The sequence below is a fragment of the Petromyzon marinus genome, chromosome 13, assembly GCF_048934315.1.
Source record: "Petromyzon marinus isolate PM22_M1 ecotype Great Lakes invasive population chromosome 13, UKy_Petmar_22M1.pri1.0, whole genome shotgun sequence".
Classification (NCBI taxonomy): Eukaryota; Metazoa; Chordata; class Hyperoartia; order Petromyzontiformes; family Petromyzontidae; genus Petromyzon; species Petromyzon marinus.
This window is the reverse complement of record NC_133679.1, coordinates 261,140-286,010: the sequence shown is the minus strand read 5'-3', so window position 1 is coordinate 286,010 and position 24,871 is coordinate 261,140. Positions and strand designations below refer to the sequence as shown.

The 24,871-nt window shown below is 48.1% G+C and overlaps 1 protein-coding gene across 6 annotated transcripts in view; it reads left to right on the top strand.

The window, feature by feature from the left end:
• Positions 1 to 24,408, top strand: part of FOCAD (focadhesin) — a 42,046-nt gene extending 17,638 nt beyond the window's left edge. For 4 of the 6 annotated variants that reach the window (XM_032953782.2, XM_032953779.2, XM_032953781.2 and 1 more), the window contains 28 exons: positions 91 to 141; positions 475 to 558; positions 1,272 to 1,389; positions 1,838 to 2,047; positions 2,630 to 2,751; positions 4,374 to 4,466; positions 5,097 to 5,185; positions 6,007 to 6,048; positions 6,866 to 6,974; positions 7,410 to 7,526; positions 7,775 to 8,013; positions 8,620 to 8,709; positions 9,355 to 9,505; positions 10,153 to 10,272; positions 10,715 to 10,837; positions 12,240 to 12,317; positions 14,778 to 14,849; positions 16,233 to 16,335; positions 16,477 to 16,557; positions 17,106 to 17,234; positions 18,139 to 18,254; positions 18,762 to 18,995; positions 19,488 to 19,577; positions 20,325 to 20,502; positions 20,656 to 20,753; positions 21,361 to 21,636; positions 22,772 to 22,847; positions 23,824 to 24,408. In XM_032953782.2, the coding sequence (XP_032809673.2) occupies positions 91 to 141; positions 475 to 558; positions 1,272 to 1,389; positions 1,838 to 2,047; positions 2,630 to 2,751; positions 4,374 to 4,466; positions 5,097 to 5,185; positions 6,007 to 6,048; positions 6,866 to 6,974; positions 7,410 to 7,526; positions 7,775 to 8,013; positions 8,620 to 8,709; positions 9,355 to 9,505; positions 10,153 to 10,272; positions 10,715 to 10,837; positions 12,240 to 12,317; positions 14,778 to 14,849; positions 16,233 to 16,335; positions 16,477 to 16,557; positions 17,106 to 17,234; positions 18,139 to 18,254; positions 18,762 to 18,995; positions 19,488 to 19,577; positions 20,325 to 20,502; positions 20,656 to 20,753; positions 21,361 to 21,636; positions 22,772 to 22,847; positions 23,824 to 23,897 (3,363 nt within the window). In that variant the 3' untranslated portion in view covers positions 23,898 to 24,408. The other 2 variants (XM_032953783.2, XM_076066745.1) reach the window with 2 other exon arrangements.
• The last annotated feature ends 463 nt before the right edge of the window (positions 24,409 to 24,871 follow it).

Here is a 24,871-nt window from a genome sequence, read left to right as displayed (position 1 = left end):
GCGGACGTGGTTTCCAGCTGCGATTGGTGGAGGGCATAGAAGACACTTCATGCCATGCACTGTCTGAAGGTTCTCCTGTCTCCGTGTCAGAGATTTCAGGCTGATGTGCTGAACCTTCTGTGGAGCTACAGCCAGGACCAGGTGAGAGCACACTACCTTGAGTGCTTGGCATTGTAATTCGAGCAATCGGTTATTGGAGGAATTCAGATTATCTTGAAAGGAACACAACGTTTTGGTGCATGAACTCCAAAATACAACTAATGACTAAAATAGTTATATTAAAATTTCCATGTAAGTGCTTGATAAACCAGGGTAGAGGCTTTGTATGTTGCATATCGAACTATTTTGACATGGTAATTTCAGACATATTTGAACAGTTTCTAAATGTAGCCTTTAACATACTCGTACTTTTTTGAGTTGATATCGTTAGCGCTGCATCTTGAGTATTGGTGACCAATGGGAGCATTGCTACAGGATGCGGTGACGGCGGGGGCTGCGTACAGGGCCCTCGCCGCCTTCTCTCCCACCCAGCACACAGTGCTGCACCTTCCTGAGCAGGTACCGTGTCCAGCCTGGACAATACTTTACCACTCCCACCATCAACCATACTTGGGTGGCAGGGTTGTGGCGAAGTGACAAGACTTGTGCCTCGCAGCAAGAAGGGCCTAGGTTCCTTTCTTAACTCGGGTGCCTTTCTGAGTGGAGTTTGTACGTTCTCCCCATGTTCTGCATGGGTTTCCTTGGGTTATTTGGTTTCCTCCCACAGCTAAAACACACACCCAGTGGATATTGTATCAGACCAAAAATCACAATACTGAAAAGTTACCTGCAAAATGCTTAATTGGGTTTATAGATAGTAACATCACCCCCTACAGGTAGACTATCGTGTTTTTCTACTGTTTGTTGTTGTAACGTTCTTACCCACCCCTACTGTGATTCCTCCAGTATAAATAAATATTCTGAATCCTATGAAACATAGCACCTCTGTGAGAGCCCTGCACTATAAGAGTGGCAAGTTTATTCTAGATTTGAAGCTTTCGTGACTGCAAGGATTCATAGAAGAAAAAAAAACAAAGTGGCAAAATGTACTAAATCAATTTTGTTATTAACTTTGATATTTAACAGAGCAGACAAATCTCTTACGTTTATGTATTGAGATCATCCATTGGTCCAGCTATTAGATGGAGTGATTTTCGCTGCACTGAAGTTTGATTGCGTGTAACGGTGCTGGGTTTTACAACTCCCCATACCTGCTTTGACTTTGCCAACAGGTGAGGCCAGAGCGACAAGTGACAGCCGAGGAGGAGGGGGAGCAGGAGGTGGATCTGACCGTCCCTGGAGACTCCTACATCAAGCTGCTGCTACTCATTCCTGCACAGGTCTTGACAGGTACCACTACTCCCCCTCCTCTCCCATCTCAGTGCAGTCCTTCGGTGCTCTGCCTGCTACATTCCACTTAGGTTCCATAACAGTCAATATGATGATTCTACTTCTGTATGTTCTCTGCTCCGTGTATTTCTCCCTTTATCGCTCACTGTAATTATAAGCATTCACCATTCTTATTTGCACACTTTTAATCTCATGTTATCACATCACCACAGTCCTCACATCCCCTCCACTGGCTCTCAATCCAGTCCCGCGTCATTTACAAGATCGTCCTCACAATATATTCAAGATCTTATATGCAATCGCCTTTGCCTACCTGTCCTCTCTCATCATTTTACCCGACTCTCCAGAATTTGCCCTTCACTCCAGCAGCCACGGCCTCCTGCCAGGGCCCCCAGATGATCTCGGGAGACCCAGCGTACGCACAGAGTCAGTGCGAGTATCTGCCCAGTGTGTGTCCCTGTCCCCCAAGATGCGGGGGAGTTGCTGAAGGCGCTGGTGGAGCACGAGCTGAGCGTGATGCCGCGCGGGGTGCAGCACGCCGCCATGCGTGGCGCCGCCAGCCGCTTAGCGCACGGCAAGCCCGGCGCCGCCGTGCCGGCGTTCATGCTCAGGAGCTATGAGAAGAACAAGCAGCCAGGGCTGAGGCCGGGCCTGGCTGGTGAGGCTCGCTCACACAGGGTTCGCCAGTAGTTGTGAACTTAACCTAGTTTAGGCCACACCTATCCTGACTCGGCCCTGATTTTGCGTGTGAACATTGGCGTTTAAGGAGACAATGCAGTGAGGTGGGGTTCTAGCCACAGCAGTTCTCTTGTATCAAATTGGGTTTTATTCTCTCTCTCCCTTGTTCCTTTGAGTTCGAGGGTGACAGCGGCGATCATTAGCTGTTGGTGCTGGGTCTCCACGTGGTTCCACAGACCAACGTGGAAGCAACAGTGCTGGCCACATTGGGTGTGCAGAGTCGCCTGGCTTTAATAATTGAGCTGAACGCTGATTTCCCAACTGCGCAACGCGGTTCTTTTATAAACCTCGTGCGCCCACTTTAAAGATCGCGGTGCCATGTGCTACTGTCAGCTCCCAGGTGCTCGAAATTTGAGTCGGGGATGTTAGCTTTGTGCATGTTCCATTTCAGGGAATCTTCATCTGGCCATTGACATTTTAGCAAGTGCTTGCTAACACCACATGCCACTGCAGTTGAAAGGGCTATAGAGATCCTATGTCTCCGTGTGTGTGCTCCTCTCAGCTGGGTTGCTGCTGAGCTATGACCTGCCCATGCAAGTGGATAAGGAGGGCCGCCCTGTAGCCCGCTTCCTTGTGAGCCGTGGCCGCAGTTTCCAGCAAATGCTGTCGGCGCTCATACAAGAGGTGCCGTGAGTGCACGAGGAGCACCCTGACACTCACAAAGATGTGCATTGCATCTACATAACCTTTCAGCCTTATCCAGAGCACCAGCGCAAAAAAAACTGAATGTGGCAATTTTATCATTTAGACCACCAATCCAAAGAGTTTAGAATGTGGCCATCCAAGCAGGCAGCAGTGAAAGACACAACTGCAGACCGGTTTCATCCTCATTAGGACTCATCAGGAGAGCACACCCACACTGTGCAAAACGCCTACAACACTTTCATCAATCTACATTCATCTTGACGACGGCCTCCCCGGGTCGTGGGGGGCTGTTTGGAGATTCTTCGCTATGGTGGTCAGTACTGGTTGGTGAAGGAGGGGAGAATAGATGTTGGAGCATAGTATAGTACAACAATGAATATTGCTGCACTGCCCTCTGCAGTCCACACCATAACGCCAAAGCAGCCTATAACACCTGTTAACTCATGAGCACCTGCTTCTCTAAAATAACTTATTTGTCTGGTTATACTCAACACAGTGTACATCACGGTTGATGAAGTGAATAACCTGTTTAGGCTTAGCAATGCATGCATCCAGTCATTGCAAGTGATTAGGTCACTTGAGGCAATTAATTGGGAATGGATTTTATTTGGGTTCACGCTCTCTCTGCGAGGTCCTTGTGAGGGTGCTGCTGGGTGACCGACACATACTGTCAGGGTGAGCACCGTCAGTGCTGTGTCACACGCGTCATTAACAATGGAGCGTGATTAAAGCCATCAATTCCAACCTTTTCATCTTGCAGTGCCGTGTGTGATGCTCTCGTTAGTTTCCTTCGATTTTTTTTTCTTCTCTTGAATAAAATGATCACGTTTTAACACGAGGTAGAGCAATTGAAAAATCAGTGGTGCAACAATTCCGCAATTATTTTGATACTTTTAACAATTTCATTACTGACGTTTGGAGTGTTTTTGCTATATATATACACACGAATAAGACAACACAGAAATATAATGTAACCAAATGTGCAATTTGTGTGCTATTATTATTTAATTGATTCGTACGTGATTTTGGGTTAGACTCCAATGATCTGGCAGAATTTCTGTCGCATGACCCTGCACCACCTGACCTAGTCAACGAATTGTCACGCGTATACGCATTTAATGCGCCAATTATTGTTTCAGCCCCCTGGTAAGTTAAAGAATAAAGTATATATATGATAAATATGATTGTAAGATTTGTTCTTAAACTTTCCGGTTTATTAAGCTGAAATAACATTTATAATAATGGGTGCTTTAAACGCTCATACACATGATAACTATTGGCCGAGAAAACCTACGCGTTAAGTACAATGACAAATACCACCGATATAACATTTAACAAACTTGGGGCAAGTGCTGTTAGCGAGCAGAATTATTGTATGTGCCTGTAAATATCCTTGTATTGCTGTGGGCAGCAGGCTGAGGTCCTAAGGTCTCAGCCGTGTTCAGGACTTACACGATCTGAACCTGACCTGAGCTGTGGCTGAGCTGCTTGTGCATTTTTTACAAGCAAGCTCAAGTGTGAGCTGAGGCGTGTTAGAGACCAAACCAGAGCCGAGCCTTTGACTAAGACTGTGGCCCTAAGTGTAACCGTCTCTGCTGCAGGTCCCAGTACAGCCGTCCGAGTGGCACCGCAGCGTGCTGCTGCCCCTCGGCTGGCAGGGCTTTGTGGAGCGAACGTACCACGCGGTGCTGCAGGTGAGCGCCCGGTCTCAGGACCAGCCTCGCAGCACAGCAGCACCAGCAGCACCAGCAGCACCAGCAGCACCTACCTGCTCGTGTTGAGGACTCAGTGGCGAGTTGTTATCTCCCTTGCTTGGTACACAGAAGGTCGTGGGTTCGATCCCGGACTCTCACGATGCCTGTTGTATATTTGTAGTTTGCGTGTTCTCTCTCCCTGTGGCTGTGTGGATTTTTATCCGGGTCCTACAGTTTTGCCCTCCACATTTATAAACAACATGCATGTACAATATTTGACTGCTACTATAAATGCTTACATATGATATAAACCAGGTCGCCTCTGAAAAAAAGCGAATAGCTCAGTGAGATTTACCTGGTAAATGAAAATAATTTTAGTTTAGACTGTGTCGTCTGATACGCATTGTGTACAACCACCACCATACTACTACACGTCCCCACAACACTTCGCTATTATTTTTGTGATTGCCCACAAACCACCGTGACAGCATATAATAATGCAATACATCATTCGAATCTAGTTTGAATGCAGTACATTTCAGAGTGAACGTTCCTTGCCACCAATGTGTGCGGAGCTGTGTCAGACCTGTGAGTTTGTGGTGTGATGTGGTGTGGCTCGTGCTGTTGAAGGGACGACTCGGGGAGCTGGAAATTCAGCAGAGGCAGGGAAAGGAGGACCCACAGGAACTTCAGTATCGGCAGTTCCTGGCTTGGATCTGGTGCGGCCGGTCTTCTTGTCGGCACATTTACATTTTCACACACCACCCTAGCCTACTCAGTCATTCGTATGCTCATTCCCTTTAGTTGACACTGAAAATCCCTCTGTTATTCAGAACCGGTTAGGAGGAATACGGGGAGTAAATCTAGACTGCAACATATAATAAACGAAGCTCTCTTGGTTGTGCACTGTCATGTTTTATTTGTATTTGAACAGTTGCAGACCACAGGCCTAAAGACCTAATATGCTAAGTGGCCAGCAATAAACAAGCACATTCAAAGTTGTAACAGATGAGGGTGAACATGTTTATAAATTGAGAGGTGAAAAGACCATGGGAAAGTAGGCAGAATTCCAACAATATTTCAACACAAGTTAAAATATTCCTCATTGACTAGTGCATCCTTATGTTTTCCCACGGGACGCGTGTCTGTGTGCGGTACCTGCCTGTGCATCTTGTGGTTGCGTGTGACTGCCTGTGTGTGGATACTACATCTTTTCCATGTGTGACTTTATGCGCGGTGGCAACACTGTGGATGTACTGCTGTGCACGCTTTGGTAACTAGGAGACAGCTTTATTCGATGTAAAATCTCAATCATGGGGGCTGTGACAAGAACTGAGATGAACTTCCAATGGTGTGGTGTCAGCAAACGCATTTTAAGTATAATATGGACCTCGGGCTGTTTTACATGTCAGAATAAGAATCTTTATTTGGATTGGAGGAGTTGGTAATCGGTGTGCATGAAGATGTATGTGATTGTGTGCTGCTTAAAAGCCACCGCTGGACGATTTGGTATGAATTCTGTTTCCTCTGTGCTCCTCAGGGCACGTGACACGCTTACAGAAGTGCTGAAGTCCGCAGCCAAGTGAGTCCTCCTTTCCCATGCTCCACACATCTCTCTCTTCACCAATTCATAACAGACTTATTGGTTAAGCCTCGGAATGATTTGGCCGATTAGATACTGTTCAATAACTCACCGGTGGATGAAACAATAATTATTGGCGTATTAAATTCTCGTTCTCGCGACAAATTACCTTGTTTGGTCTGTTGGGTAGTAGAGGGTCTCACGACATAATTTTGGTCAGATCATTCATTATGTGCCCTAACTAAAAAAAAATAATTCATCGTAACATTGGCTGTGAAAACCTATGCGTTAAAGATAAAATTAATCTTTATTGCTGAAGAAGCAATACTTCTTGAACACTTTTTTTGTTTAATGCTCTTTTTTAATGGTTTATTTCCTTTATTTTTGGAAATCCACAGCCAATTACCGAATGAAATGTGTACTCTCTGGTGTTTGCTTTAATTTCGTTTATTTGCATTAAGACATCGCCACTAATGTGCTGGCCTCACCTTCCCCTGTGAACGGTGCTGGACTTGAGGCAGCTTAGCAGTTAGCGTGCTGCACAATGGACCTGGCAATCCGAGTTCGATTCCCACTCACTACCAACACCAACGACGAATATCTGAACCAGTCCTCAGCCTCCCTTAGGTCGACTCAGGCTGAAATTAGGTACCTACTGTGATGTGTAAACATCACCTCTGGGGAGACAAAGGCGGCCAGGCGTGGTGCTGGCCACCCTCCCCCTTGTATACCGTTCCCACCTTCATAGGTGCTCACTAACAACACTTGCCTCAAGAGTCTGTTAATGCTATATGGGGAATCTTTGTCTTTGTGGCAGGGAGAGCCCTGTTGTGCAGGCCAACACTATCTTAGCACTCGCCTCTCTCGCTGCCACCGTCGTCAAGCACGAGAACAGCCTGCCCAGCAGGCCCGAGGACAGCACGCAGGTGGAACACATTAACACATGCGGCACAACACCTCCATTGCCACAGTGGTGGTTGTCCTTTCAGATGCATTCTCTATTTGACTGCCATTCCCGCTTTGTATGTGTATATTTCCTTTAGTAAAAGAAAACAAAGAGTGCCAGAATGGAGCTGTTTTTTGTTGGCCGCAGGGCCTGTTAGGGTCACCAAGAGGCTATTTTTTTAATGGTGAAAGTGTTGTCTCTGATTTTTGTTTGTTCCCTGGTCATGCATTCCTTTTTATATCTCTTGATGTAATTCTGAGAATGAAAATCTCTCCATGCTTTCTTGTATGTGCACTTTCGGGTTTCTTTTCATTTGTCAGTATCCTTGCTTGTGATCCATATGTCATGGCTACGCAAAATATGCCACTTGATGCTCGAGGTGGCCAGGCGACTGAGGGGTGTGCCATGATCACAGATCGGCGCCGACATTCTGCCGACACAAACCTGGCTGGAGATGGTCCTGGAGACCCTGCTGAGCGTGGTAGATGGAGGCTACCTCCCCAAGGGCCGCACCTACAACTGGTTCCACCAGGTATCTCTCGTGAGCAGTGTCCACCAGGGCACACGGCCTCGCCTGCCATTCTCACATTGTGCCTGTGAAATGGGGATCCCTGTGACCCGTCATGGGTTCGTGACTCACACGAGCGATATCCAACCAGGGAGATCCGTGGTGTGTGAGCACAGCAGCAACAAAACAAAGAGAAAAGCACCAATATGGCAGAGTAGTGCAGTGCTGGATGGTCATGGTGCTCCCACTTATGTGCACCCCACCTACCCTAGAGGACCCAGTCTCGGGAGAACACGTGCAGCGCCCTGGCGCGCAGCTGCGCTGCACTGGCCCTGTCGCTGCTGGTGCCCGCGCTGGCCATGAGTCTCAAGGACGGCGTGGCTCGGGCACTGGAGGTGCTCATCAGGGCCCTGCCGGGGGCGCCCGGGGCCGACGAGACGCCCGTGCTGCTCTTCCACTGCGGCCTAGCACTGGGGCTGTTCCTCGCGCGCCTGCACGAAGAGCGCCTCGCGTGAGCAGCCATGCTGGCACGGCCGCACCTAACACAGGGCGTCGAGACGTTACAGGGGAGTGACCACCATGGTTTATGCAGTGCCACTTGATTCGGTGGTCTCGTACCGCTGCCTCGTAATGTCCGAAACTGAAATATAATTACTCTTTGGTTCTATTGGGTAAAGTCACGTACCTACGTGACTTTACCCAATAGAACCAAAGAGTATGGATCCTTGCAGTCACGAAAGCTTTAAATCTAAAATTGAAATATAATTCTGGGCACAGCTGCAGTCCGCCTCGACCAGTCCCCCAGAAAACTAGTTTTTGATATTCTCTAGATCTACTTCCCAGGTGAATATATTTCTCTGGAAGCGACTTTATGTCAGTTTCTGTTTTTCAGTAAATCAAAGATCCCAGTCAATCGGGGTTGAGGCAGTACAGAAAGGGACGTTATAGTCTGCCTTTATGAGATTTATCAGTGTTTGAATGGTGGTAAAGTGATTGATCACTTAATAAAAATCACCTAAGCTCACGTGTATTATTTAAACTTTATTTGTGGTATTTTGCCAATGAATGGTGTTCACTGGTGCCATCGTGTTGTTTTGTGGCTGTGTGTTCTGCATAGCGAGGTTAGTGAACAGAAGCTGTCGTTGCTGCTGATGAGGGCGCTGGATAGCCTGGAGACGAGCTGCTTCCAGCCCCAGCTGGAGCACACGTACGTAGCAACAACAACCGCCATTCGCCACTAAGTGCGGTGACAACACCACGGCGCTTGTGCCAGGCTTCGTGCACGTTAAAGCCACGTGAAGTGTCGAATGCCCGCTGGCAGGAGATCACGGGACAGACCCAGGTGCCATGGGTTGACTGATTGAAATGGTTGGCCAATGCACGTACGTAGCACACGCACACATGTACGTAGTGCATGCACACACATGTAGTGCATGCACGCACTCGTCCATAGCGCACGCACATGTACGTAGCGCGCACACACGTATGTAGCGCATGCACACACACACAGATAGTGCACGCACACACATACATAGCACACATACTCATGTGCGTAGTGCGTGTACATGCACGCACGCTCGCCTTGCAGGCCATACGCACACCACACCCCATTGTGCACCACCCCATCGTGACACATCCAGCTTTCAACATTGTATTTGTTAGATGTTTTAGCACATTCATTGGTGGCAGAGCAGAGAGTATCAGCTCATGACACTTGGGAACCTGGAAACTTGGCTTACAAACTAGAATCTCGGCTGTACCGCCTCCGGGATCTTATGAATCCCCTCTGCCTCTGGGCCACCCCAAATAGCAGCAGGACTTCATGAGTCGTGGTGTGCCGTGTGGTGCGCAGGGCAGGTTGTGTGCTCGGCCTGGGCCTCGTGCTGTCCGTCATGAGCCAGAGCAGTCAGACGGAGAGCCACGTGCACGTGCGTGCCACGCGAGACAAGCTCATGGCGGCGGTGGCGGCGGCATGCGAGCAGACTGGCCGCCAGCAACAGGAGGTACGGGACCTGTGCTGCTGCGCTGGGACTCGAGACAGACTAAACTACAAACTAGGATAACTGGAGAATAAGACCACTACAGGTGCACCACAATTCAAATATCTCCAGTTTGGATTTATGACCCCGAATCTTGCCATTTCTTTAAATCTCGAGGAGGTGAGTTGCTCCATGCCGATGATACCTACAGTATGGGATCCTCACAATGCAGCGGCGTGTGTTAGCTCACAGTGATCCTATCCCCGTATCTATAAGGGCAATACCCAGAAATATGCTGTCAATCTTCTTTGGTTCTTTCGGTAAAGTCACGTAGAATTAGAATAAAATAATAAATTGATAAAATAAAATAATACAATAATATTCTCACGACGTTTCGGCCACAACACAAGCGGCGTTCATCAGGTGAAGGGACGAGACTGTCTGGAGGACACTCATAAAGTGAATACACGCTTCTAGAAAACATAATTCGTACATGAAACAACTCAAACGTATTAAGTGCCAACAGCAAAACTGCCCACCACAAGTGCCAGCAGCTGTGTCCGCCTACGCATAGCGGTCGTGCCCCGTGGGTTGAGTCGCCCTCGTGGGCGCCTTTGCCATTGACCATATCCCCCCGTGCTCGGGTGGCGTGCGTGTCCTGCCTCTCACAGGCGCTGGGCTACGCCGTGGCCTGCGTGACCGTGGCAGCATTCAACAGCGGCATCCTGCAGGCCTCGGAGGCAGAGCAGGCCGTGAACCAACTACGCATCCTAGTGGAGCAGAACCAGCAGGTGTGTGAACGTGGGGAGCGGTGGCGCAATGAAGGATATCTGAACTGATCCTGGGCCTCCCCTAGGTCGACTCGGTTGAGCATGGTGCCAGGTACCCCCCCCCCCTTCATGTGCCGTGCACGCCTTTGTACGTGCTCGCTAACAGCACTTGTCCCAACAGTCTGTTAAGGCTATACGGGGGATATTTGTATTTGTGGACTCTCTCCAGTGCCTTAGTTTGCGAAATTAGAAACGCGCGTGTTCCACTACTGCAACTACCTCTTCTTTCTCGAGGCCCTGCCAGGGAAGAGTTACACGTTACTATTCGTATTATGGTACTTTCATTTATTATTTTTTAAATGCCTGGAATTGAAAATGCGTGACAGAGAAACTTGATATTTTAGAGCTATTGTTGACAGTAACCTCCCAATGTCTTCATTGTCTGGGTGTCTCCTCACGTCAGAGTGCCGGCTTTGCCCTGGCGCTGGGCGTCGTGGTCTGTGGGCTGGCATCGTGCGGGCATGGCTGCGCCGACGAACTGTGCACGCGCCTCATGGCCGCTTGGACCAAAATCCTCCATGCCGAGGTCAGGGCTCCTTCCGCTGCTGTGCTGTTTCCCGTACCCTCACCTGACTTCACCCATACCTTCACCTGACCCCACCTGTGTCCTCACCTGACCCCACTTCTAGATTTGAAGCTTTCGTGACTGCAAGGATCCATACTCTTTGGTTCTATTCAGTAAAGTCACGTAGGTAAAAAATAAAACAACAAAAATCACGACGTTTCGGCCACAACACAAGCGGCCTTCATCAGGTGAAGAGACCAGACTGTCTTGAGGACAACACTGGAGTGAAACACAGCCAAGCTCAGACCGCGACCTTTAAGCTGTGTGAGAGTAATTAAGGTGCCTTGACAAAGGAATTAGCATAAAAATTTGCATTTTAATAGGCGGACTTAGCATGATGAAAGGTAGGGAGGGGGTTGACCTGTGCAGGCTGGCGAGGGGGCACGGCAGCGTCCACATGCTGGTGGTGTGAAAAGGGATTTTAAGCTGCGAAAGTTTGGGGTACCACTACTTGAAAAATATACTGTACCATTGAAAAATTAGTTTAATGTTTGGTTCCTCACCTAACCTCACTCCGTACCCTCACCTGGCGCCACCCCGTGCCCTCATCTGTGCCACCCGAGTCCTCACCTGACCCCACCCCATTACCTCACCTGACCCTACCCCGTGCCCTCACCTGACCCCCCACCCTATTTCCTCATCTGCCCCACTCCATGTCCTCACTTGGTGCCACATGTGTCTGGAGTTGCGTTAAGTGGTTGCTGTCTGACTTGCACATTATCATTAAACCTTAATGTTCATAGAGGTGTTTTTTTTTTATTATGACTTCCTGACCCGAGGACATTACCACTAAAACAAATAACATAGACGTGCAACTTCATCCGGCTGTCTGAACCTCGGGCATTAACAGTGAAACCACGTAATCCTCACCTTCTCTTATTTTGCCTCTTTTGGCCTTGGGCGATACTGTGAAGCCTAGGATTCCTTTTGGGGTTTTTTTTCATCTGGCTCGGAGTTCTTCCATTAAACATGTAGACCTCAGAATCCTAAAGGTGCTTTAGTCTGGCTTCCTGCACTCTTGCCTTTTGTCTATTGAAATTATAATAATTCCAATAAAATTATTATATTAATAAATATGCTGGGTGTATTTTGAGCTGTGACTTCACAAGGCCCCTCATGCCCTTTACTTTATGTTGAGATCCATAACCTAATTTAACGTCCATGCGCTATGAAGAAAGGCCATTGCCCGAAACGTCGCCGAGTATATATTTTTTCCTTCTAAGCTCACAGTGTTTTTGAGGAACGTGTTGAGTTTTAGTTTTCTGAACAGCCCATGCACGAATGTGAATGTGTGGCCCGCGAATGTGTGCAGCGATGCGCTCACGTTCACGTGCCCACTCTGCTTGTGCTGCTGGCCCCACAGGGCTGCCCCACCACGCAGAGGCTGGCTGCAGCCAGCGGACTCGCTGCACTATCTGGCTCCGAAAGCCCTCTCATCGCGGTCAGTCAGCACAAGACTCTTGTTTTATGCCTCACTAAAGATCCCCGGTATACTTTGGTGCTAAATATATGGCTTCCGATTAACAGGTTTTCCATTGAAATAAATGAGAAAAGCATTGCTTTATTTTGAGAAAGAACACACCGGTGTGCTGTACTATTGACGAATTGGCATGTTCTGTTTACGTGACAACCCTTACAAGTTTTCTGTGTCGGGTGGTGGTGTGTTTTAACGACACATTTATATATTTACGCGATCTAACCCAAAAAACCTCTTGTGGATGAAGCTTCTTCATATGACCTCATAGGCTTCTGTGATTTGAGTCGATCTTACCCCAGCATCAGCGGCATCAGATAGACACATATCCCAAAACCACCAGCCCAGCCTTATATGTCGCAGTAAGTCCTCTCTTAACGCATTTACACACAATGCGTGTTCATTATAACACGGTTCTTTTATCACGCGGTTTATCAGCGGTCAACGATGAAATGCTTTCTTCAGTTGCGCAGCTGAGCAGTTTGGGAATTCTGGGTACACAGTGAGGGAAAAAAGTATTTGATCCCCTGCTGATTTTATACGTTTGCCCACTGACACAGAAATGATCAGTCTATAATGTTTATGGTAGGTTTATTTGAACAGTGGGAGACAGAATAACAACAAAAAAATCCAGAAAAACGCATGTCAAAAATTGTATAAATTGATTTGCATTTTAATGAGGGAAATAAGTATTTGACCCCCTCTCAATCAGAAAGATTTCTGGCTCCCAGGTGTCTTTTATACAGGTAACAAGCTGAGATTAGGAGCACTCTCTTTAAGAGAGTGCTCTTAATCTCAGCTTGTTACCTGTATAAAAGGCACCTGTCCACAGAAGCAATCAATCAATCAATCAGATTCCAAACTCTCCACCATGGCCAAGACCAAAGAGCTCTCCAAGGATGTCAGGGACAAGAATGTAGACCTACACAAGGCTGGAATGGGCTACAAGTCCATTGCCAAGCAGCTTGGTGAGGTGACAATAGTTGGTGCGATTATCCGCAAATGGAAGAAACACAAAAGAGCTGTCAATCTCCCTCGGCCTGGGGCTCCATGCAAGATCTCACCTCGTGGAGTTGCAATGATCATGAGAATGGTGAGGAATCAGCCCAGAACTACACGGGAGGATCTTGTCAATGATCTCAAGGCATCTGGGACCATAGTCACCAAGAAAACAATTGGTAACACACTACGCCGTGAAGGACTGAAATCCTGCAGCGCCTGCAAGGTCCCTCTGCTCAAGAAAGCACATATACATGCCCGACTGAAGTTTGCAAATGAACATCTGAATGATTCAGAGGACAACTGGGTGAAAGTGTTGTGGTCAGATGAGACCAAAATGGAGCTCTTTGGCATCAACTCAACTCGCCGTACTCTTTGGTTCTATTCGGTAAAGTCTATGTGACTTTACCGAATAGAACCAAAGAGTATGGATCCTTGCAGTCACGAAACCTTTAAATCTAGAATCAACTCGCCGTGTTTGGAGGAGGAGGAATGCTGCCTATGACCCCAAGAACACCATCCCCACCGTCAAGCATGGAGGTGGAAACATTATGCTTTGGGGGTGTTTTTCTGCAAAGGGGACAGGACAACTTCACCGCATCAAAGAGACGATGGACGGGGCCATGTACCATCAAATCTTGGGTGAGAATCTCCTTCCCTCAGCCAAGGCATTGAAAATGGGTCGTGGATGGGTATTCCAGCATGACAATGACCCAAAACACACGGCCAAGGCAACAAAGGAGTGGCTCAAGAAGAAGCACATTAAGGTCCTGGAGTGGCCTAGCCAGTCTCCAGACCTTAATCCCATAGAAAATCTGTGGAGGGAGCTGAAGGTTCGAGTTGCCAAACGTCAGCCTCGAAACCTTAATGACTTGGAGAAGATCTGCAAAGAGGAGTGGGACAAAATCCCTCCTGAGATGTGTGCAAATCTGGTGGCAAACTACAAGAAACGTCTGACCTCTGTGATTGCCAACAAGGGTTTTGCCACCAAGTACTAAGTCATGTTTTGCAGAGGGGTCAAATACTTATTTCCCTCATTAAAATGCAAATCAATTTATAACATTCTTGACATGCGTTTTTCTGGATTTTTGTTGTTGTTATTCTGTCTCTCACTGTTCAAATAAACCTACCATTAAAATTATAGACTGATCATTTCTTTGTCAGTGGGCAAACGTACAAAATCAGCAGGGGATCAAATACTTTTTTCCCTCACTGTACGGGTGGAATACGCGGCGTGCCCTCACCTAAAGTAATATGTCCCGCCATATTACATTCCTCGCTTAACGCTTGCAGCGTTGAACCAAAGGCCTCTCTTTCATCAGTGGGATTAGTTAATGAGTAAAACTCGAGTTGTTAAGCCAGATGGATGTTGGATGCATCACCAGAGATAGTTTGGTAATGTTTATAACAACATTTTCACTTCCACAGCTGAAGACGGATGTGCTCGAGTCACCCCAGTGCCAAGCGAGGCTTGGTGGGGCCATCAAATCGCTCACTCAGGTCTTGGACTAATGGCACAACAGCGCTACATAAAGACCACACGTATTGCCTCTTCATGGTCAAGAGTTAAAGGATCAGCTCAAATGAGTATAGAGTACTCTTATCCATTGGACGTTCCACGAGTGGAAAATTCCACATTCTTATGGCACGAAGCGATATTCATTTTAATGCCTACAAAGGGATGGTTGATGGGTTGAGGCAACCCCTCACTGGGATTTGACCTCACAGCTTTGTGGATTGTGAGTAGATAAATCTAGCCACAGTTACCTAGCCAGATTAGGGAAGCAGCATTCAATAAATGTTGAAGAAAACATAAATATAGAGATGTAATTGGGAATTGTTGTTTCATTATCAACCCAAAACTCCATGACTGCCTTTTAGTGTGTGCTTTACTTGTGTTTGTGGTTATTTCCATGCATAGCGCCCTGAGAACGACTGTGTCCCATATGTGTGTCTCTCTCTGTAAGTCTCTGTGCTAACTCTCTCTGCATAGATGTCTATATATGTGTCTGCGATCTGTACTCTATCACTCTCTTAAATTTAGCAATCCTTAGAGGAACGTAATCAGCCAGGTAGAGTGTTGACTGTTATGTTGGCCTGCTATCTACGCTGTATTGTATATTCCTCTGTGTCTCTGCTTCTTCTCTCTCTACTTGTCTGTTTTTTGTGTCTCTGTATATAGGTTCTTATCTCTCTCTCAAATTTTCACACTTAACCTATAATTTAGCAATCTTTGAAATGACGTAATCAACCAGAACATGCGTTAATTGTGTTTTGACCGACCCTCTGTGTTGCATAATAGTTTCCAAATTTTACTAAATCGTGTTTGATTTGATGGGCTTCTCCATCTCTCTTTGTCTCCCCTACATGCTAAGGCCTCGGCACAGAGACCCTATCTCTCTGTGCTCCATACGTGTCTCTCTTTGTGTCTCTGTGTTAACTCCCTCTACTTAGGTGGCTGTATATATCTGCGGTTCTGTGTTTCCTCTCTCTCTTAAATTTTAGCTCTTTTGTGCCTGATGATGATTGCTTGCGTTGCAATCGAAACGTCGTATGCTATTATGTAATTTTATTATTTCTACGTGACTTTACCGAAAAAACCAAAGAGTAATTCCTGCAGTCACGAAAGCGCCAAATCAAGTTTGTTTAAGGGTGCTTTATAAATTTAAATTATTATAGTGCCGTGCTTTGCTCGTTTTGTGTGGTTATTGTTTGTGCTGTGCTGTTGTTTGGTTATCATGTCTCTACTGTACTCTTGTGTGTGGTTGTTTCTTTGCTGTGCTTGTGTAGTTATCGTGTCTGTGCTGTCCTCGTGTGTGTCTAGAGCGTATGTGCTGTGCTCTCTAGTAGGCATCATAGGTTCTGTGACGTGTCCGTCTACAGGTGGTGAGTGCGTCTGATGCTGTGGGGCTTCAGAGCAACGCTGCGTGGCTCCTGGGTCATCTGTACCTCTCGTCTAGCGCCACCATGCACGGCCGTGCTTCTGGTAAGTCCTCTCCCAGTACCTTTGGGCAGGCCCTCGCTCGCAGCTCCGCGTCAGGTCAACTGTCCTCTGTGTCCCTGCTTACCAGTGGAGTTTACTTTTGTCCGCGCTCTGCATCTCTGCGTGTGCCTCTTCCATCCGCAGTGCCACCGGACTTTGACTACCTGCCCAGCAGTAGCGTCATCAAGGCCGCGACGGCGTTCTTGATTGAAGCCGGCCGTAGAGGTATGGATTGGCTGTGTGATCAGTGCTCTGCATACACAACTGCCCCGACAGCGACTCTCCTCCTCCTTCCATATTAGAAATTAATTTGTAAGTTACTTAGCTTTGTTGCTTTGTCTGAGAACTGAACAGCAGATATTTGTAAATTTGGTCAGTGCAAAGTTCTATGGTCCATGGAGTTCGTAGGCGCAGTCACACACAGACAGGAGCTCTGTGTGTGTGAACCAAGTGTGTATAGCTTTGTGTGTGTGAGCCAGGTATGTCTTTTATTCCCACTCACAGTTAACATTGGTGATGCATATCTAAATCGATTTTGGGCCTCCCCTTGGTCGACTAAGCCTTAAATCAGGGTGCAGTGTCTTAACATCAGCACTGGGGATACAAAGGCGGCCAGGCGTGGTGCTTTCCACCCACCGCCTTGTGTGCTATGTCGACCTTAATAGTTGTTTGCTAATAGCACTTGCCTCAACAGTCTGGAAAGGTTATATGGGGGATCTTTGTGTTTGTGTTGCCCAGGTGTGTGTAGCTGTGTGTGGCCTCTTGTGTGGCAGGTCCCGAGGCTGTGTCTGCTAGCTTGGTTGCTGTAGTCCTGGGGGCTCTGGCGGCTGCTGCCTCCAACCATCAGTTCCCCCCTGTGAACTGGCCGGGGCTGCTGACTCCACTGCTGCGCCTGGCCTTTGGTGAGAACCCTGTATCGCCGGTGATCCCTTAGCGACGTGCACGCGGCAACTTGCCAGGATGCAGGGCACCGAGCTACATCGGTGCAGCACACGGTGCAGCACTAACAGTGCTTGCTCCAAGAGTTTATAAGCGTAATGGTGAATCTTTGTACGTCTGTATATATGTTGGAGCATGTAAGAATGTGTTCATAATGTAGGTTTTTATGTATGTGTCTTAGTTTTTGAGTTGATATTCTGACTTCCTGGATTGTAATTCTCACTTCCTGGATCTTATCCTGAAGATGATTGATGCAGTTTCAAGCAAAACGACGTATCTAATTGCTCAATTTGGTTGTGATAATTGTTCTTTAACTTACCTTTTGAGCCAAAACAATAATTGTTAAACGCTTGTAGACATGACTACTTAATTTGTTTGGCTGTGTCGAGTGGTGGAGTATCTCAATGACACAAAGTTGTTCAAATCATTATGGCCTAACCCAAACATCTATTATGAATCATGTGTATGTGTGTATGATGTTTTGAGTTTATATGTGCACATGCATGTAAATATGTATGTTTGCATGTGGGGAGTGGTGGCAGAGTGGTTAGTGCCCTGCGCCTCAAACCCGGCGACCCAAGTTCGATTCTCACTAACGGCTAATACCAGTGATGATTATCTGAACCGATCCTGGGCCTACCCTAGGTTGAATCGGCCTCAAATGTCTAGCTGGTGTGGTGTGTGAACATCGCCACTCGGGAAATAAAGGAGGCCGGGCGTGGTGCTGGCCACCCACCCCCTCGTGTGCCATTCCGGCCTTCATAGATGCTCGCGAACAGCACTTTCCCCAACAGTGTATTAAGGCTATTGGAGAATCTTTGTTTTTGTGTGTGCACACACCTGCGTGTGAATATTTGTGTTAAACAGGAGAGGTCGTGCAGCACTTGGCCATCCAGCTGGCAGTGGCACAGGCGAATGCCTCCCAGAGTGCATCGGTGTTCCTGGCTGTGTGGGTGGCAGCTCCACTGCTGCACAGCCTTGCGGTGCGCTCGTACGACTGTGAATCACACGCTCACTCGCTCAGTGTCTGCTTTGGGCCTTTATCTTCCTTTTTACGTGACAATACATCAAATAATATGGTCACCTCCTGACCAGTATAATAAATTATTACTCTAGTACATTTGGTATTCACACCATTCTTAGCTCAAGGCTATGACGAATGAAGGTGCTGTGTTTTACAGACAAGTTTTCAGTAGTTTCACAGTAGGGGCGATGTTTCTGTTTGTGGTCACATCTTAATAACTACCTTCCCTCAGACGTACTGCAGATAGACTCCGGAGTCCAGGAATTGTGTTTCCCCACAAACAAATGATTTTCTTACAACGACTGCAGCCCTGATCTTTCTTGCTGTCTGTGTCACTATAGCCTCGCTGTCACATTGCCGTATGTGTGTGCGTGTGACACTGCAGCCTCGCTCTCTCATGCTGCCTGTGTGTGTCACTGTAGCCTCGTTTTTACATGGCTGTCTGTGTATGCGTGTGTCACTACAGCCCTGCACGCGGTCCTTCCTGTGCTCCTCCTTGCCGCTGTGGATGAGGCACGTGCCACAGGACAAGATGGAGGCATTCCTGGACAGTGCCTGCACGCAGGCTGGCGGAGACCAGCTAGCCCTGCTGCAGGGCCTCCGCGACGCCCTGCGGCTGCCCAATCTCCCACATTACTGCTGGTCGGCACTCAGTGCCGCCACCGAGAGGGCCTACGTCGATCTCCCTGTGGAAATCCAGGTGCGGTGCCCGGCTGTGAGCTCGCGTACGGCCTTCGAACAAAGCCGTAAATGGGGGAAGGTCATCGAGGTCAAGATGAAGAGGTCATCATGGTTATGTTAACATGTAGGCTTTCGCGACCAATATTATCCATAGTAAAAAAAATGTTGGGGTTAGATTCCATGCTAGATCCCATGTTCAACTCGATTAGGGTCATGCACATGCATAGTCCCTCCATATTTCATGGACTCATTCTGTTGTACCACAGCACTCGCCGGAGGTGCGGGGGAAGGACAACAAACTAAACACAAAAATCTATTCTCAAGAAATTAGTTTTCAACACAAAAACAAGTCCTTATCACCACCTGAAAGTAAAGAACTGCATCAGTTGTAAAAAACCTCCATGTGCTTGAGCTGCTCCACGTATTACGAGCGTGAGAATGAATATTAACCGGCGAATCATTACGCGGCTGTTAAAACGATGCTGGCGCACGCGCTGTGCTGCTGTGACAGGAGTGCCGGCTGGAGGAGTACCAGCTCATGGCTCACTGCCTGTCTCAGCTGCCTGACGCAGACATCGACCGCATCACTCACGTGGGCACGGTGAGCACCGCGTGGCTCCGCTCCAATCGCTGCCCTCGTCTCAAGGACCCTCGCAAAAGATGTTTTGCCCCATGGCTCGTCGCATGTTTCAGCCCAGTTAATGTTACTATGATAACTTTAAAAGGGCCTTTCTAATGCAAATAAACTCTCTCCAGATTATACGTATTTAAATCGTGAACAATTGGAGTTGTTCACTTCCTCTTCTATTCCTTCTCACATTTAAATATAATTAAAATTTATTTAATCAGTTATATTTTATTAGCCGAAAAACCCTTGCTGAGTCTCAAGGACATTTTTTTGAGCCATGCTCTCCACAGAAAGTCCATGAATTAGATAGAATATAAATGATTATATATATATACCACTAGTTCACAAGAGCACGTCCTGCTTTTTTCTGATAACTGTGTAGGTCATCAGGGATGGGAGTCTCTCACGTGCATGATGATCCTTGTGTGATTCACCAACTGTACCTCCAAAGCACTGTATCCTCAGCATGCTGACCCACACCCTGCGAAATCAGGTTATGGCTTTTGAGCCACCCTTCAGCCATTCACTTCCCCTCCCAGCCTGCCCCCTTGTTCAGCATCATTCCCGCCCTGCCCTTGTGATTTCTCACTCAACCGCCCACTCACTCGCTCACCTGGCCGCTTGTTCACCCGGCCGCTCGCTAGCCCACCCGCCGGTCCGCCCACTCCCTCGCCCGCTCGCTCACTCGCCCACTCGCGTACCCACCGCTCACTTACTCAGGAGGGCCTGCTCAAGGCCACGCTGCTGCGGGTCCTGCTGGTGGCCGAGGGCCGGGTGCCTCTGGTTGGACTCAACGACAGCATAAACTGTGCCGTCGGGCACCCGCAGCACCGAGCCGTGCTGTGGCTCCTGCTTCAGGGCCTGCACCAGGCTCGCTTCACGCAGCACGAGCACACGGGTATGCACGCACATACGTGCGCACTCATTTGTTATCGATTTTAGGGTTAGGCCACTTCATGATCTGGCCAAATGTCTGTCGTTAAGACCCTCCACCAACCGACACAGCCAGACAGACATGCAAGCGTTAGCATGCCGATTCTCCTTGTTGCAGGAGTGCAGAACCGGCTGGAGTGGCTGCTGGAGCTGATGGGTCACGTGAGGAACACAGCGGCTGGGCCCGACACGGAGGGCAACGCCACGCAGCAGCAGGTACCACAGTTCCCTGCGGAACTACCCCATACCCACTCACCCATGGCATCCCAGCATACGATCACACCCACTGTATGCCGTGGCACACTCGTGCCCACGGAATATGGTCACCCACGATACTCCGCCGTACCCTCACAATCCTGATATCCTGACAGCCATCATATTCTGATACCCATGGTAACTTTATGGTCTCCGAAATTCACATGGCTCTGATGCTCCTTGGTACGGTCCTGACACAAGTGGTTCTTCGAAACTCATGGAACAGGGACACTGACGGTATCCTGACATCATAAGGTAGACAACCATGACACTTTAAGGTACCCTAATAACCACGATATCCTAACATCCACGATACACTCACACCCATGGTACCTAACAACCATGGTACTTAACAACCACGGTACTCTGACGGTAGTGTTACCCTGACACCCACAGTCCATCGAGAGTCACGGTAGCTTGACTTTGCATGGTACGCAGACACCCATTGTACCCGGGTATACGCTGCCCATGGTAAACATCTCAACAGCCTGACATTTGAGACGGCGGGGTCCCTTTGTTGCTGTCCTGAGCGCTCACGCGAAGCCTCTCGTCCTCCGCTGCCGCGCAGGCGGTGGAGTTGCTGCTGCGCGTGTTTGCAGCGGCGGCGCTGGCCTGGGCCGACCTCTCCTCATGCCTCCTTGCCGCGGCGTCCCCCTGCTGGGGCCCCGACACCACCACCACCGAGGAGCCCCCCGGCCCGGGGGCAGCCCCCTTGGGGTCGCCGGGGTTGGCTCTGGGTTCGAGGGACGAGGACGGGTTGACGGTGGAAGACTGCCTCCGGCTGATGCCGCTCACCCTCCCGCAACTAATGCAGAAGGAACCCTGGAAGCAGCAGGCGGATACGGTGAATGGCGGCAGGGCGGCGTGGGACGATGCTCGTGCCTCACGGCAATAAGGGCCGGCCGGTCGGCCGATGTCTCATGCAATATGCTGATCTCTTTATGATCCACTAACCCCACCACTGAAGCGCTTGAGTAATGGAGCTCCCGACACATTAATCAGAAAAGAAAGGGCCATTGTCCCAGACATCAGCCTACTGCACACATGTCCATTACCAGGCTGTTATTGAGCGATGCATTGAGTGTTCCTAGATCGTATGTCTGAACACCACTGTCAACAGTCCCTGCACTTTTTCTGTTGATTTTATTTTTTTGTCTGCTGGCTAATGGAGTTTGTTTAATCACTTAAGAGAAAAAACATTGAACCCATTGGCTCATGGCTAGTGGGCCAGAGGGCCCATCTGGATGGACGTTGCCCAATGGTTTACACATTTTTGTTTCAGCAGTTGATCACACCCCCTTACTCGTGTCTGCATTGTAAGACGTGCTGTGCGGTGACGACGATGTTTATAGGCAGCACATCGGATCAAGTAAGGCCGCCAGTCTTTCCTCATGACAACTGGTAACTTTCTACAAAGGGGTGTCATTTATCTTTTTAATCCGTGACGGACAGAGGGACCAAGTCAGTCTCTGAAATGGGATGATCACTTCTAATCTTACCAGCTCATTGCCAGCCAAATACGCATCATGTGACCCTTGTCGACATTGTTCTCTTGCTGCCCTATTCTGAATAAGAACGAGGGTGGTTAAAATCTTGTTTTGCATCACAATTAGACTTTTAAGGCACACAGAATCTGCTCACTCTCAAAGAGAGACTGACTCACGTTGTGCTTTACCTTGTGAAAATATGGTAAAGAACCAGTTAATATTATTTTGCTATACATAGAGAAACGCCTAGAACAATAAACACAATACGTCTTTGTAACTGGGAAACTAGGGCAAATGTAGCACGTGGTGACTTAAGGCCACCGTGTGGTTTGTCTTCCAGTGATTTATTAGTGACGTTCCACTGGAAAGTTTCCAGTTCCTGATTTTTTTAAAGTGGTAACGAATTCATAAAATGGTTACCGGTTATCGTTGAACAGAGCTGAGTAAGAATGTAAAGGAAGCTCGCTTGCTTTGCTCCATTTTGACTTTCAGTTCATCGAGTGGTTGGTGGCCATCGACGAGAGTCCGGCAGGGACCATGACAGCCGCGACGCGCACCCACGTCACAGGTACGCCACACCCTCGGGGGGCGGGGCTCCCTGTGGTGTTGGCAACACGGCACATCAAGGCTTGGGTTTTTCTTAATCTTCAGTGTAAATCTGTAAAGTAAAAATAGTGATGGACTATAAAAGAGCTTTTTGAAGCCAGTTTGGTATTGTTCCTCGCAATGGTTGCCATGTGCCGATACACGGTGGCACCCCACATCACTGTTACAAATATCTTAACCAAAAGCAGCCGCCAGCATTTTTTAAAGGAAACGGCAGGGAATGTGGCCCGCAGGATGAAGAGGTTTCATCCCAGGACCCCTAAGTTTACTTGTTCACCACTGCTTGTGCATTATCCATCCATTCATATTTGGCCGGCAGGCCGGTGTAGTTGTAACACTCGTGTATCGCAAGTACATAACTACGTGGTAATGTTATTTTAATTTTATCTAGGAAAGCCCCACTTAGTCAAAATACATTTGTCAGCAGCATCTTGCCTGGGTTGTATGGATGGCCAATTCCCCATTGAGAATTTAGTGTGCATGAGAAAAGTGCAATACCCAGAGAATACACAGAACCTTGAGGAGAAAACACCCAAACATCTATACAAATGGATTATCAACCTACTTTGTGCTGCCATCTTCTGGCCACCTAGTCTTGCAATATGGAAGTCTCAGTAATCTCTGTGATAGCGATCAAGACCACCTCCAGAGCACTGAATTATACGTAGATGCGCACATACTCTCCATTAAATCCAGCGTTAGTTCGGCTCCACTGAGAGGGACACAGATGTCGAGCCACAGGATTCAGCACTAATCCCAAAATGTTGGAACGTGAGCTGAAACTTAAAAGGAGGTAAATCTGTGCAGCATTCCCATGAAAATGAACGCACGTGCAATTGCCAATTATTTTTAAAAGCCAGCGTGTGGTACCGTAAGCCATGCTTTCCATGAGGCACGACGAGGAGTGTTTAACACAGCTCGTGTCTGGCTTCCGGCAGCGTGTCTGCTATCGCTGCGCACCCTGCCAGCGTACCGCAAGCTCTCTGTGTGGACCAGGGCCTACCACTGGTGATGCCAAGTGACCAACTGCCGACTCGCCAACGCCGATACGAACAGGAACGCTTGGGTAATGAATGTGGTGGCCTCAAATAAACTGAAACTGGCTCAATGCAGCTGGGAGACTCCGGGTGACTACCTGGCCGTGCTCAAGATATTTATTTTCAAAATCAAGAAGCCAGCGCTGTTGATGCCACTGCATTTATGGCAGATCTTAGAACTGTAATGCAGTCAACACCCAACATCTGAGGTCTCCTGCAGTCTTAACATCTGGAAAACCTGACCTCTCCTTGCTACACACGTGCGACTACGTCTGCTTATAATGGATGCATTGGGCTGTTTTCGTATGCACGTACGCATGCTTTAATGCACCTACTCAGCAGTTGGTAAATGCACAGTGCCTTAGTATCTGGCATCTATACGCATCGCATAATGCCAAAACTCAAGGTGTGAGATTGTGCAGTAACAAATGATGTAAATCGGTATGGGTGACAGAAAATAAAATGCAACAACACTAAAATGCTAAATTTTAAGTGCATTTGTCTGCTCGGAGTCCACTGAGTGTTTCCAAATGACATTGTTTCTGTCCTGATAGCCTGTCGGGACACGGGCAAGTGTCGTGTGCCAGGGAATACTCAGGGATGTTGATGGAGGATTAAGTGCTGTTTCCTTGGGCCCCAGTTGGGGACATGTTGTTGTGTCCGAGTTCTGAGTAGTTGGCTTTGATGCCAGGAGGGATTGGGTCAAGGAAACTCCCGTGTCCGAGTGTATGGAGGGCAGCGGCCGAGGAGGAGTCCGTGTGGGTTCCAGCAGCCAGGGTTTATGTGAATACTGTACAAGACAGAAGTTGTGAAAGTTGTAGAGGGAGATAACAGGTAAGAGGCTTCTGTGGCAGTAACCAAGTATGGTGAGATATAATTAAATATACTCCCCTTACACGCAGTGTGGGTAATCCGTTACCCAGCACTGGATTGCCCTAATGCAGGGGTC